Source organism: Peromyscus californicus, unplaced genomic scaffold, assembly GCF_007827085.1.
Source record: "Peromyscus californicus insignis strain IS unplaced genomic scaffold, ASM782708v3 Scaffold_14__1_contigs__length_90479793_seg_2, whole genome shotgun sequence".
Taxonomy (NCBI): domain Eukaryota; kingdom Metazoa; phylum Chordata; class Mammalia; order Rodentia; family Cricetidae; genus Peromyscus; species Peromyscus californicus.
In genome coordinates, this window is record NW_026294436.1 from 19,689,161 (window position 1) to 19,701,827 (window position 12,667).

The window sequence follows — 12,667 nt, forward strand, 5'->3', positions numbered from 1 at the left end:
AATGCAGCTGTTAGAACCTGCTGCCTTTACCAGATGCAGCCTGGGACTCCATGGAGTCAAAGCCTCATTCCTGGGTGGCTGCCTTCCTTGGGCAGGCCTATGAGGGCTGTCTGTAACAGCTGCTTCCTTGTCGGTTCCTCCCTGGGGCTCATTTGAGGGTTTCCTGGGTGTTTGAGAGCAGCCCAGGATGGGAGACGGCTTGGGGCCTTGTTTGTCTAAGGACCCCAGAACCACATGTATGTTCTGGGAGAGGAAATGTGGCCAGTCTGGGCAGGCTGCCTGTGGCCCTAGCCGCTTAGAACCAGCAAAGCCTCTCAGGAGCCTGCAGGAGCCCAGCCAGGTCGTCTCCAGCACAAATCCTGCTTTGACACATGGGTCTTCTTACTGAGAAGGCCCATGTGTCTGAATCATACCCACTACTGAAGAGCTCAGCCTCTGAGTCTGGTTTCCGGGGCCTTGGATGTTGAGGCTTTTGTCCAAGGCCAGGCCTCCCTGGGAACCGTTGGGACTGACCACCTGCCTGACCTGGCTCAGCTCACCTGTATGTCTCTGGGAGCCTTCCCCAGAAGGCTTTGCCCACCAGTGGCCGTCAGCACTGTGTTACAGACTGCTTGGCTGGCCACACTGGACTGGTCAGACATGTCTCCCTCACAAAGCAGGTATGGCCGCTCTTGTCCACTGCCCCAGTAGCCACGCTCAGCCTGGGCTTCAACCCCCTTTTCTGTTTGGTCTTAGGAGTCCTAGGTTGGCTGACAATGTATTTCTAGATTCCTTTTTTAAAATCATTTATGTTCCTTTTAATGTTAAGTCGAAAGTCCTTATACACAGACTGTGTCTTTCCATCCGGGATGCCATGAGGCAAAAAATACTGAGTCAGCTGCTCTTCCCTTAAAGGTGGGCTCCCGGCCCCACACCATCGCCAGTGGCCACGAATTGTTTGAGGTCTCAGAGGAGAGAGATGAGGAAGTTGCTGCGTTTTGCCACATGCTGGATATGTAAGAATTGAAGGATGGGATGGGGGTGAGGGGTGTGTGTGTGTGTGTGTGTGTGTGTGTGTGTGTGTGTGTGTGTGTGTGGTTGGGAGGATTCTGAGTCTCTGGAGGAGACTAACTGTTCCTTTAGGAAGGAGGAAGAGCTATAATAAATAAACGCCCACAGAGTGGGATTGACCCTTCCTCCAGCAGGTGCCTGCAGGTTTTAGTGAAATCTTAGAAGTTTGCCAGGTGTGGTGGTGCACGCCTTTAGTCCTGGCACTGGGGAAGCAGAGGCAGGTGGATCTCTATGAGTTTCAGGCCAGCCTGGTCTACATAGCAAGTTCCAGGCTAGCCAAGGCTACAGAGTGAAACTCCTTCTCAAAAGAAAAAGAAAAAAAAAAAAGCCCGGTGGTGGTGGTGGTGGTGGTGGTGGTGGTGGTGGTGGTGGTGGTGGTGGTGGTGGTGGCACACGCCTTTAATCCCAGTACTCTGGAGGCAGAGCCAGGAGGATTTCTGTGAGTTCGAGGCCAGCCTGGTCTACAGAGCGAGATCCAGGACAGCCACCAAAACTACACAGAAACCCTGTCTCGAAAAACCAAACAAAAAGAAAAAAAAAATTTAGGTTTGCACACTTTTAGTAAAGTTCACAAACCTTGATCAGCCTAATTATCCCCTCACTTCAGGCTCTGACCCTCCGCTGCGCTTAGGAGCACACACACCTCTCAGGGAAGAAAAAACCTCTTGTACCGAAGAGAAAGGAAGTGGATTTCTAACTGCTTATTGGTTAAATTCTGTTAAACTTAGTATGGAAAACTGCTTTCAGAGTTCTTGCTACCATCCCACTGTGGGGATTGTTTTGCTACCGTAGCAGAGACGGCAGGAATACAGATCCCCAGGGCTGCCTCCCCACTGCCCCAGCCTGGCCTGCAGATCAGGGGGCTGAGCTGAGTAGGGACAGGAAAGTCTGTGGGCCTTAGGGTGGGAGGGGCCCTCATCATGATTTTTTGAAGACATAGAAGAGTCCTTCTCCTTTTCCTCCTGTACAGCCTTCGGACAGGCTCTGACATCCAGGATTATTCCCTAACTGGATATGTCTGGAGCACTGTCACCCCGAGCCCAGAGCATCTTGGGGATGAGGTCAACCTGAAGGTGACTGTGTTGTGTGACAGTCTTCGGGAACCACTCACTTTTACCTGCAACTGTAAGTTAGTTGGGGTTGTGTGAGTGTCCTTGGAGGTGAGGCAGGGAGGGAGGACTGTGGTTTGGACTGTGAAGTCTTTTAGTTTTGATTCTCTCCTCCTCTGTAGCCAGAATGAGGGGCGGATGGGACGCTTTTTCTGGGGGGCTAGCTTTCTAGGTACACAATTACTCTCCCCACCCCCAAGCTGTGTGTTCACCTGCTTTATCTAGCTGTTGGTGATGGTACCAGCTTAGCTGGTGATAAAGGGTCAAAGTTGGGAGGTCCTGTTCCACCTGCCCAATGTCACTGTCCTCGTCTCTTCGGCCTCCCTGCTTGCAGGTTCCTCCACTGTGGACTTGCTCATCTATCAGACCCTCTGCTACACCCATGATGAGCTGAGGGAGGTGGACGTGGGTGACTTTGTGCTCAAGCCCTGCGGACTGGAGGAATTCCTCCAAAAGTGAGTGAGTGGAGTAAGGGACGTGTGGGATGGAGGTGGCACCTGCCTTCTGGCTGGGAGAACGAGGGAGGGTCTTGGAGACCTGCACCTGGGCTCAGCATTCGCTGCTCTTCCCTAACCCTGCAGTCAGGACTCCTGCTTTCTGGGCACATTCCCGGCCACGTCGCGTTTTCCCTAGGAGCTCCATCTTCCAGCTGGGTTGGCTGGATCCTGAGCCAAATCTGCTGTGGAAAAGCTTGGAGCTGGGATTAGGCAAAGATGAGGTCGTATCTGTGTGCAGGCTTCTGGTTGCTGAGAGATGTGCACTGTTTGTGGAGGCAGCTGAGGGGCAGCGGCAGGTTGCTTCTCCTGGTCTAGAGCACATGCAACCAACCGCTGGGCAGAAATGCCCTCACAGAACCAACGGGAGAAATTACAGTGGCCCTGGCTGGCTTTCCCTTGCCAACATGCCTTTGTTTCCACTGGCCTGTGCAGCTGGTTAACCTCCTCCCAGGCTGGCTTCCAGCTCCCTCCAGCCAAATACCCTCTACAGAAAGCAGCTTCCCTGGAAAGTGTGATGTGGGACCGGCTAAGGGAAGCTCTCGCCACTACTCTGGACTGTGGAAAACTGGGGTGGGGAAGGCAGGGCTCCCACCCCCAGGGGTAGCATGTGGCAGCAAACCTCAGGATCCATCCAAGTTTCTGTGTGGCTGTTGTACCATCTGTGGCCTCCTTAGAGGAAACAGACCTTGGGACTAGAGAAAGACAAGGCCTGTATCTCCCTCGTTAGCAGTTTCCGTGAACTGTGGCACTTCTGTGGAGCTGTGCATCTTCCCTCCAGCAGATCTACAAGGAAGAATAGTTTTCTATGGCTAGAGCCAGGACCAATAGTCTGAACTAGAGATTCATTGCTTGGCCGATTTCTTCAGCATTGGGGATAGTAGGTATTCTCTGGCCTCTGCATCCTCATCTAGAAACTGCAGGAAAAGAAGCAGGCCCATCGTGATATAATTCCAGGGTACCCTCAGCTGTGTTCCTTCTTGTGTTCATTGTATCCCTGCTGCCCCTACAGGGGCAGGGAGGGGTCCAGGATCCAGGGTCTCCTGGAAGCACTAGCCCTGAGCAGCTTGCCATTGTTAGGAGGGAACAGGGCTATGGTGGGTAAATCAGACCCCAGGAAACACTATTTATAATAAATTCTGGCTTTCCACTGGCCAGTTATAAAGCCTGCTTCTTGGTGCCCTCTGCAAAGAGTGGTGAAGTTTTAGATGGGAGATGTAGCTCAGTGGGGTAGAGGTGAAGCCCAGCATGGGTGAAGCTCTGGGCTCCATCTGTGCACTGCACACACACACACACACACACACACACACACACACACACACACACACACACACACACAGAGAGACAGAGACAGTCAGAGAGAGACAGAGACAGAAAGACAGAGGACACAGAGACAGAAAGAGAGAGACAGACAGACAGAGACACAGAGAGGACACACACAAAGAGACAGAGAGACACACAGAGTCAGAGAGAGGACACACGCACAGAGAGAGAGACAGACAGACAGAGAGGCAGGCAGGCAGGCAGGATGAGGGTTAGTGTGAGAAGGACCTGATGAGTAGTCAGTGGCTACCAGCAGCCAAGGACCAGCCCCAGAAGAGGATTCCTGGGGCTCCAAAGCATACAGATGCCACATTTTCCCTGTAGACTCCCAATCCTGGAGCCCCAAGTCTAGAGGCAGTGGGAGATGTCAAGTGGAATGTTGCCAATGAGATGAGACCAGGTAGAGGTCCTTGGGTCATGCCCTCCAACTGCTGTGCACAGCCCAAGCCCTTTCACAAACAAGCTGAAGGAAGTCATTGGGGCCATGACTCCCTGGTTCTACCCGCCCACCCTGCATAAAAGCATAGTGCTGGTTCCTTTCCTGGGTGGAAAGGTTCAGAAAATTGCTAGCTCCCAAGGAAGCTCTCAGGATTGTTTCCCTTGCCTAGCTGGAGGGGCTGATACTGAAGGGGAGTGTGGCTCCAGGATGCTGGCTGCTCTGTGATAAGAACCTTGAGACAGTCCTAGGGGAGGGGAGGTTTCCTGCTACCTCCCCCTCTCTACCACGGCACTCACTTTTCCTTCCTGACAGACCCTCCTGCAGGCCTGCCCGGCAGTCTAGCCTCTCCACCATACTTCAGGTTTGCTTTCGTCTGAGCAGGTCAGAGCTCATATTGCAGGTCTGGTCCCCTCAGGATTTGGAAAGCCTCAAAGTCTAGGCTGGTTTTGTTTGGCCCGAGGCCCTGTATTTCCAGAAGTTTCTGCACCCCTCCTTCCCTTTTGCTCCCCTCCGTTCCCCTCCATTCTAGCCTAGATTCCCACCTCTGCTGAGGAAGGAAGGCAGTTTCCGGCTTCTGTTCCCCAGATGCTGCCGCTTGGCCCAGCCCGCAGCGCTGGCCTCCAGTGGGGCTTGCTCAGCCCTTTCTTGTGGGTTTCCTTTCAGATTAAGGTGTGATTTGGGGGAGAGGAAGAGGTTGGGTGGTAGAGGGACTCAGCAAGCTGCCTCTTCTGAACTAAGGCTCTACTTGTGGGTGCTGAGCTGTGAGAACTGCGGATACTTTTTAGAAAGTGTGGAGACTTATAGGGCCGTGGAGGAAGGGGAGAAATGGAGCCCGTTTCGGGAAAATAGTTCTGGAATTCTGGTGGGATTGCTTCATTTGTCCTCAGCACCTTAGTAGGTAACACAAAAAGAAGACTGGACTCCCTTGGTTGTCAAAGCCAAGAAAGTGGGATTTAAACAGCTGCCCCCCCAAGAACTCCCCCTATAACCCAGCTCTTTATAGGGGTTCCTGTCCTGAGAATGAGCCAGTGAGTCATTTGTGTAGCTCAAGGGTTAAGTGTTGTGGGTGACTTTTATTCAGGTAAACTCCATGCCGTCCCTCCATGCTTCACTATGACATTTACAGGAGTAAAGGATAAAGCCTACAACACAGGCCCATTCCCCTTCCTTTCTCTGCTGTCTTCCCTTCCTTCCTGTTGTCTCTCCTCAGCCTAAAGTATGCATCTCTCCTCCCACTGAGTTCCCCAGGCACTAATGGTCTTGTCCCCTACCCCACCAGTAAACATGCCTTGGGCAGCCATGAGTATATCCAATATTGCCGCAAGTTTGACATCAACATCCGACTCCAGCTGATGGAGCAGAAGGCCATACGAAGCGACCTGGCCCGCACGGTAAGTGTTGGAAATGGCTGACAACTGCACATACCTGGGAGGTAGAGTGGATGGAGGGGGATGTAGAACATGTTGGGATTGGGGTGGGGTAGGTACGCGAGGCTGAGAAAAGGACGTCGCTCCTGCCTGACAAGGATGCTGCTCACTCACTCAGGTGAATGATGACCAGAGCCCTTCTACCTTGAACTACCTCATCCATCTCCAAGAGAGGCCAGTCAAGCAGACCATCAGCAGGTGAGAGTGGGTACCACCTTGGGGTCGTCCAAGTAGGAACCATGAGGGGATGGCATGGATACGCTTGCCTGGCTTCCTACGAGCATGAGAGATTCTCGTAAATGTCTGGGACTTTGGCCCAAGAAAGTTGTCAGGAGTGATTGTACCCCAGGGCATACTTCCTCTCTTCTCTCAGAGCAGAGTTTTTCAACCTTCCTAATGCTGTGACCCTTTAATACAGTTCCTCATGTTATGGTGACCCCCAACCATAACATTATTGTCATTGCCACTTCCTAACTGTAATTTTGTTACTGTTGTGAATCGTACTGTAAGTATCTGATGTGCAGGATGCCTGTCTGATATGCGACCCCACAGGTTGAGAACCACTGCTCTCCGTACTTCTTCTGTCCTTTTCTAGGTGAGAGGTAGCATAGTGGAAAAGACCCGTTTTCCATCCTCTTGGGGCACAGAAAGAGTAGGAAATCCTTCACATCTTGGGGCACAGAAAGAGTGGGAAATCCTTCACATTGGAGTTTGATCCTTGAGTGGAGAAGAGGGAAGGGAAAGGGTGGGCCTCCCAGGACAGCGAATCTTTTGTGATCTCTCCTGTGATTTTTCTCACCCCACACCCCCAGGCAGGCCTTGAGTCTTCTGTTTGACACTTACCACAATGAGGTGGATGCCTTCCTGCTGGCTGATGTGAGTACACATCCTGGGACTGAAGAGAGGAGCCACTGCAAGTTCCCTTCTTCCCCAGGCTTCCTGCAGTCAGATGACAGTCTGTCAGTGACACCTTCTTTTCATCCCCCTAGTTCTGGGCAAGCGAAACACCTCCTGGCTGGGCAACAGCTGGCAAGTGTGTAGAAAAGGTGTTCGGTCCCTCTGTGAAAGTCAAGAGGTGCACTGTGACGGCTGTCTCTGGAGTAGACATCTCCAAACTAAGGGTGTAGCCCCAGGCGTGTGTGTGTGTGTGTGTGTGTGTGTGTGTGTGTGTGTGTAAAATGCCCCAGGCTTGTGTGTGTGTGTGTGTGTAAAATGCCCCAGGCTTGTGTGTGTGTGTGTAAAACGCCCCAGGCTTGTGTGTGTGTGTATGTGTGTGTGTGTGTGTGTGTGTGTAAAATGCCCCAGGCTTGTGTGTGTGTGTGTGTGTGTGTGTGTGTGTGTGTGTGTGTGTGTGTGTGTGGAAAATGCCCCAGGCTTGTGTGTGTGTGTATGTGTGTGTGTGTGTGTGTGTGTGTGTGTAAAACACCCCGGGAACACCATCTGAAGAGGCTATGTTGAGCCTGTATCACAGAGATACCACACCCTCAGGGAAGTGGCAAGTCCCAAGGCTAGATCCTTTCCCTCTTGGACCTGCATGGGCTGCAAACCTTGGAACCATTTACACAAATATCATGAAGCTAAAGCAAAGTTCTTTGGAAGTGAGTTTCAAAAATCAAATCTCTTGCCAGGCATGGTAGCACATGGCTTTAATCCCAGGAGGCAGGAGCAGGCGGATCTCTCTGAGTTCAAGGTCAGCCTGGTCTACACAGTGAGCTCTATGCCAGCCAGAGCTATATAGTGAGAGCCTGTCTCAAAAAACAAAGCAAAATAACAACCCCATGTTCTCAGTCCATTTTTCAGTCATGGATTCTTCCCTCTGGGGTAATAGGTCTAGTTCGCCCTCCACCCACTATTGGAATCCATTTTGTAATAGTCTGTACAATAACACCAGCACTGAGTTCTTAAACCACTTTGCAGTGTTCTGTGTTAGTTTAGGGGGTGGGCAGAGCCAAGGTGCATAGCGTAAGAATTGTTTTAGCCTCAGGGAGTTTATGTGGTTAGGGAAATAGAAAGTTCATCTAATGCTATTAGATACAGGAGGGTGACTGTGATTGTTGGGATGGGGAAGCTTTGTGAAGGAGTAGGTGTCCTGGTCCCTAATCTGAAGTGACGTAAGTAGTCACAGTCAGACAGAGGAGATTTCAGATGAGAAAATCCTGGGGGCCAAAGTGTAGAAGGGAGGGAAGAGTGTGGTGTGTCTATGGCAGCAAGCGATTAGCCGGGGCATTCTGTGGTGGGTTATGAGAAGTCTAAGAGAGGAAGTGGGGCCTTAGTATGTTTCTCTCACCTCCTTGCTATCCTCTGCCAATTGATTTCTTAACACTTTAGGCCTCTTGCGGAGACCTGTGTGTGCTTGTATAGCAGAAATAGACCATCACAACAGACTGGGAATAAAAGGTTTAGGGGAGGGGCTGACAGGCTAAGAAGTGTGGCTGTGGCCCACTCAAAGCAAGAGACTGTTTGCGGAGGCTGAATATCTGAATATAAAGTATGGCTCCTGGAATTCCTCCTTAGAGTCATTAGCCCCTGCACACCCTTTAAGGCTGGGCTGGGGGGAGGCACAGAGCTGAATCACTTGCTTCACTGTATGGCCTCCCGCAGGGGGATTTCCCACTGAAGGCAGACAGGGTGGTCCAGTCTGTCAAGGCCATCTGCAATGCTCTCGCTGCCGTGGAGACTCCTGAGATCACCAGTGCTCTCAATCAGCTGCCTCCCTGCCCCTCACGCATGCAGCCAAAAATCCAGAAGGTAAACGGGTCCAGGTGTTAGCATGAGGAAGCGACAGGGATGGTCACAGGTAGCTGGGTGGCTGATGCTGAGAAACTTGGTGTCCACTTACTAAATTGCTCTTCCAGCAGTGTGTGGTGGCCCACACCTTTAATTCTAGCATCTGGGAGGCCGAGAGACAGGTGGATCTCTGTGAGTTTGAGGTCTGTCTGGTCTATACAGTTGAGTTCCAGGACAGCTTGGGCTACAGAGTGGGACCCTGTCTCAAAAAACCAAACAAATAAACAAACAAACAAACACAAAAGGTTCTTCTCTACCACCATTTATGTGTAAGCAGTTCAGACACAAGAATTCCTGGGGAATGGATGCCAAGCATGTCCCCTCTCTTAAGCATAGGGATGGGATAGCTTCAGTCTCCTGGGAATGACCACATGAGCCAAGAAAGGCTTTATTTAGTCACCAAGGCCTTGTCTGACAGTTTGCTTATCCTTGAGGGTGCAAACCCAAGCCAGGGGAAAATCCCAAGAGCCAGGAATTCAGTGATTCCACAGTGGGATGTTGTACTGTAAAGGCATGTTAGCACCACAGACCCTGTATCCCCAGCCTTGGGGCCTGAGGGTGGGCCTCTTTCCTTAAGGTGAGCAGGTTTGTTTTTGTTTCTTTAATCTGCTTACTCTGTCCATCCCATGGCTCTGGTACAGACCATCACTCCCTCCCTCTCCCTGGGGAATCTCTGCTCCTCACATTTCAGCCCTGCCTGGTCCAGATGAGCACAGCTGTGAAAAGCTCTTCCAACTACGATAAAAGTGGGCCTGGGCTCTGTCTGACTCTCTCCTTTCCCCAACAGGATCCCAGCGTGTTGGCTGTGAGGGAAAACCGAGGTAAGGACAGTGCTCTCCCTCTTTGTCCCATAGAGGCTGGAAACTGCCAACTGCTGGCTCAGCCCACATTCTTCTTCCTGCTCGGCCCCTTGGTGTGTGTGTGTGTGTGTGTGTGTGTGTGTGTGTGTGTGTGTGTGTGTGTGTTTCCCTGTGAGGTGTGGACACAGCTGGAGCCCACATTTCTTTCCACAGATCTTTTTCTCATTATTTTTGCTAATCAGCCCTTATGGTGTTACTGGGAGAGGGTGATGAGGTGGGGTAGAGGCATTGGCAAGGATGAGTTTATCCTTCAATCCAGATGGAAAAGCTCGCCCTGCTGGGTTGTGATTCTTCCCCTGGCAGCCACAACCCTTTACACTTCCAATTTAGAATGGGACTTGGGAGATGGGAGGAAGGATTTTTCCCCAGAATTCTTTCCTTGCTACAGTCTTTGAGCAGATCCTCGTCCTCAAAACCAGTGTCACTGACTTTCTCTCTCTCTCTCTCTCTCTCCCTTCCTTCCTTCCTTCCTTCCTTTCTCTTTCCTTCCTTCTCCTTTTTCAAATTTTATTCTATTTTTTCTTTTAATTTTTTCATTTTATTTTTTATGAGCATTGATGCTTTGCCTGCATGTATGCCTGTGTGAGCATGTCAGATCCTGGAACAGGAGTTACAGTTGTGAGCACCCATGGTGCTGGGAATTGAACTTGGGTCCTTTGGAAGAGCAGCCAGTGCTCGTAACCACTAACCATCTCTCCACCCCAATCACTGGCTTTCTTAAAAGTGAATCCATCTTTGTACTTTGCAGACCAAAAATTGTCCCCTAAAATCTTCTAGGAGCTAACGGAGGTTTTTTTGTTGTTGTTGGTTTGTTTGTGTGTGTGTGTGTGTGTGTGTGTGTGTGTGTGTGTGTGTGCACATGCTTCTGCATGTGCATGGTGCTGATGGTACTGGAGGTGTACAAGCTTGTTAAGATTTTTTTTTTTGTCAAGAAAATACTTTTAAAAAAAGAGATGTGTTTTTATTTTATGTATATGAGTATTTTGCCTGCATGTAAGTGTGTGTGCCACCTACGTGCCTGATACCCACAGAAAACAGAAGAGGGTGTTGGACCCCTCTCTGGAACTGGAGTTACAGTTGTTAGCTGCCATGTGGGTGCTGGGAATCAAACCTAAGTCCTCTAGAAGAGCAGTCAGCTCGCTTAACCATTGAGCCATCTTTCTAGTCCTAGAAAAAGACTTTTTAAAAATAACATTTTAGGCCGGGTGGTGGTGACACAGGCCTTTAATTTTAGCACTCAGGAGGCAGAGCCAGGCGCGGATCTCTGTGAGTTCGAGGCCAGCCTGGGCTACAGAGTGAGTTCCAGGAAAGGGACAAAGCTACACAGAGAAACCCTGTCTCGAAAAATCAAAAAAATAAAAATAAAAAGAATAACATTTTAGTACTAAATAATGTTAAGTATCTGTATAAGATAGGATCACACTTAAAGCTGGACATCTCTTGATGAAAGGCTCAGGGCATATTCCTGCATCTTTCCTATTTCTCCACAGACGAGTAAGCTTTGTCACAGCTATTGAAAACTGGCTGGCATTTGGGCATCACTGTCCCAAGCTGTCCCCTACTGCTAGTGTCATGGCAACAAAATGGCCCTTGTTGAGTCCTAACTGAGCTGCCTTTCTGACCCTCTCCCCTCCACAGAGAAGGTGGTCGAAGCCCTGACAGCAGCCATCTTGGATTTGGTGGGGCTGTACTGCAACACATTCAATGCAGACTTCCAGACCGCGGTGCCTGGGAGCCGAAAGCATGATTTGGTTCAAGAGGCCTGCCATTTCTCTGGGGCCCTGGCCTTCACTGTCTATGCCACTCACCGCATTCCCATCATCTGGGCTACCAGGTGAGTCAGAGCTCTGGGGAGACAGATGAGCCTCTCCCCTTCTGCATGTGACCCTACTGTCCTCCATCTTAGGATGTGTGGCGTTCTGATGCCACAGGGCTAAGAGGGTGAGCCCAGTGCCTGAGGGGAGCCCAGCCCGTACCCACTGCAGAGAGAGAAAGTCCCCTAGGAGATAGATAAGCACCTGCCAGTCCCCCAGTGCTGGCTGCCTCGACATCTCTGCCCCCTCCAGATCGGCAGCCAGCTGAGGGAGACAGGCGACAGATGGCCAGTTCCCAGATAGAGTGTGGCCCACGCCAATGGCTGCACTCCCCTGCAGATGCACGATGAGGGTGGTGGGGAGGGGGTGACCCTTTGTCTGGGGTTCCCTTGCAGGGGTGGGTGGAGGAGGGCGTTCTTTGGGTCGTCCTCGGCTCTTCTGCTGGATCCCCAGAGTCCGGAGGCCTGGGGGAATAGGCATTTGGCCCCATCCCACCCTTACCCAGCCCACCCTCCTCCCCTCCCTTCCCTTCCCTTCTTTCTTTGTTTCTCACTTAATGTATTCCTCTGGGCGATTGGCGTCGAACAAAGGAGGCAGCCTGGGAAACAGGGCCCTTCTCTGACCTCTTCTGTCAGGCACCTGTCGTGAGCCACAGGGACCCCCATGTGCTGGCATTCATGGCAGCATATGTCGTTTGCCTCCCCCACACTCCTTGCCGGCATGTATATACATATGTATGTATGCACACACACACACACACACACACACACACACACACACACACACACACACACACACATCTGTGTGTGCCTGTGTGCTTCACTTGATGCGCTGGAACTGATTATAAGGACCAGGCTAGATGGCCATTCCCACGAAACGAAGGAAAACTCCTGTACTCGGCATGGGCCTGAAACTCTGGGGGTCTGGGGTCCAGATCAAGTTGCTGCTCCTAAGCATACTTCCTTAAAGCCCAGCTTGGTTGCCCTAACCCTCCCTGACTCCACGTTGCGTTCTCCAGAGATCAAGAGAAATCTACCAGAGGGAAATTGGAGGCTGGCAATAGAGTGGTTAAGACTGGTTTTAAGGGCAAGGTATCCTGACCTGCCCCTGTTCTTTTTGTAGCTATGAAGATTTCTACCTCTCCTGTTCCCTCAGCCATGGCGGCAAGGAACTGTGCAGCCCCCTGCAGACCCGACGGGCTCACTTCTCCAAGTACCTGTTCCACCTCATCATCTGGGACCAGCAGTAAGCCCTCCCTAAGCTCCAGGATGGCCTCAGACCAACCTGCTCACTTCAGGAGCAATAGTCAGACCTGGAGCAGAGCACAGCCTGGGTTAAATCTGGTTCCGTAACTATCCCTATCC

General features: G+C 51.2%; 1 protein-coding gene across 5 annotated transcripts in view; it reads left to right on the forward strand.

Moving 5' to 3' along the window:
* Positions 1-12,667, forward strand: part of Pik3c2b (phosphatidylinositol-4-phosphate 3-kinase catalytic subunit type 2 beta) — a 69,194-nt gene that overhangs the window by 25,354 nt on the left and 31,173 nt on the right. For 4 of the 5 annotated variants that reach the window (XM_052736938.1, XM_052736936.1, XM_052736939.1 and 1 more), the window contains 10 exons: positions 895-995; positions 2,021-2,175; positions 2,494-2,614; positions 5,695-5,806; positions 5,961-6,040; positions 6,655-6,718; positions 8,444-8,590; positions 9,417-9,450; positions 11,128-11,323; positions 12,426-12,548. In XM_052736938.1, the coding sequence (XP_052592898.1) occupies positions 895-995; positions 2,021-2,175; positions 2,494-2,614; positions 5,695-5,806; positions 5,961-6,040; positions 6,655-6,718; positions 8,444-8,590; positions 9,417-9,450; positions 11,128-11,323; positions 12,426-12,548 (1,133 nt within the window). The remainder of the gene's footprint in view (positions 1-894; positions 996-2,020; positions 2,176-2,493; positions 2,615-5,694; positions 5,807-5,960; positions 6,041-6,654; positions 6,719-8,443; positions 8,591-9,416; positions 9,451-11,127; positions 11,324-12,425; positions 12,549-12,667) is intronic. The other variant, XM_052736940.1, reaches the window with a different exon arrangement.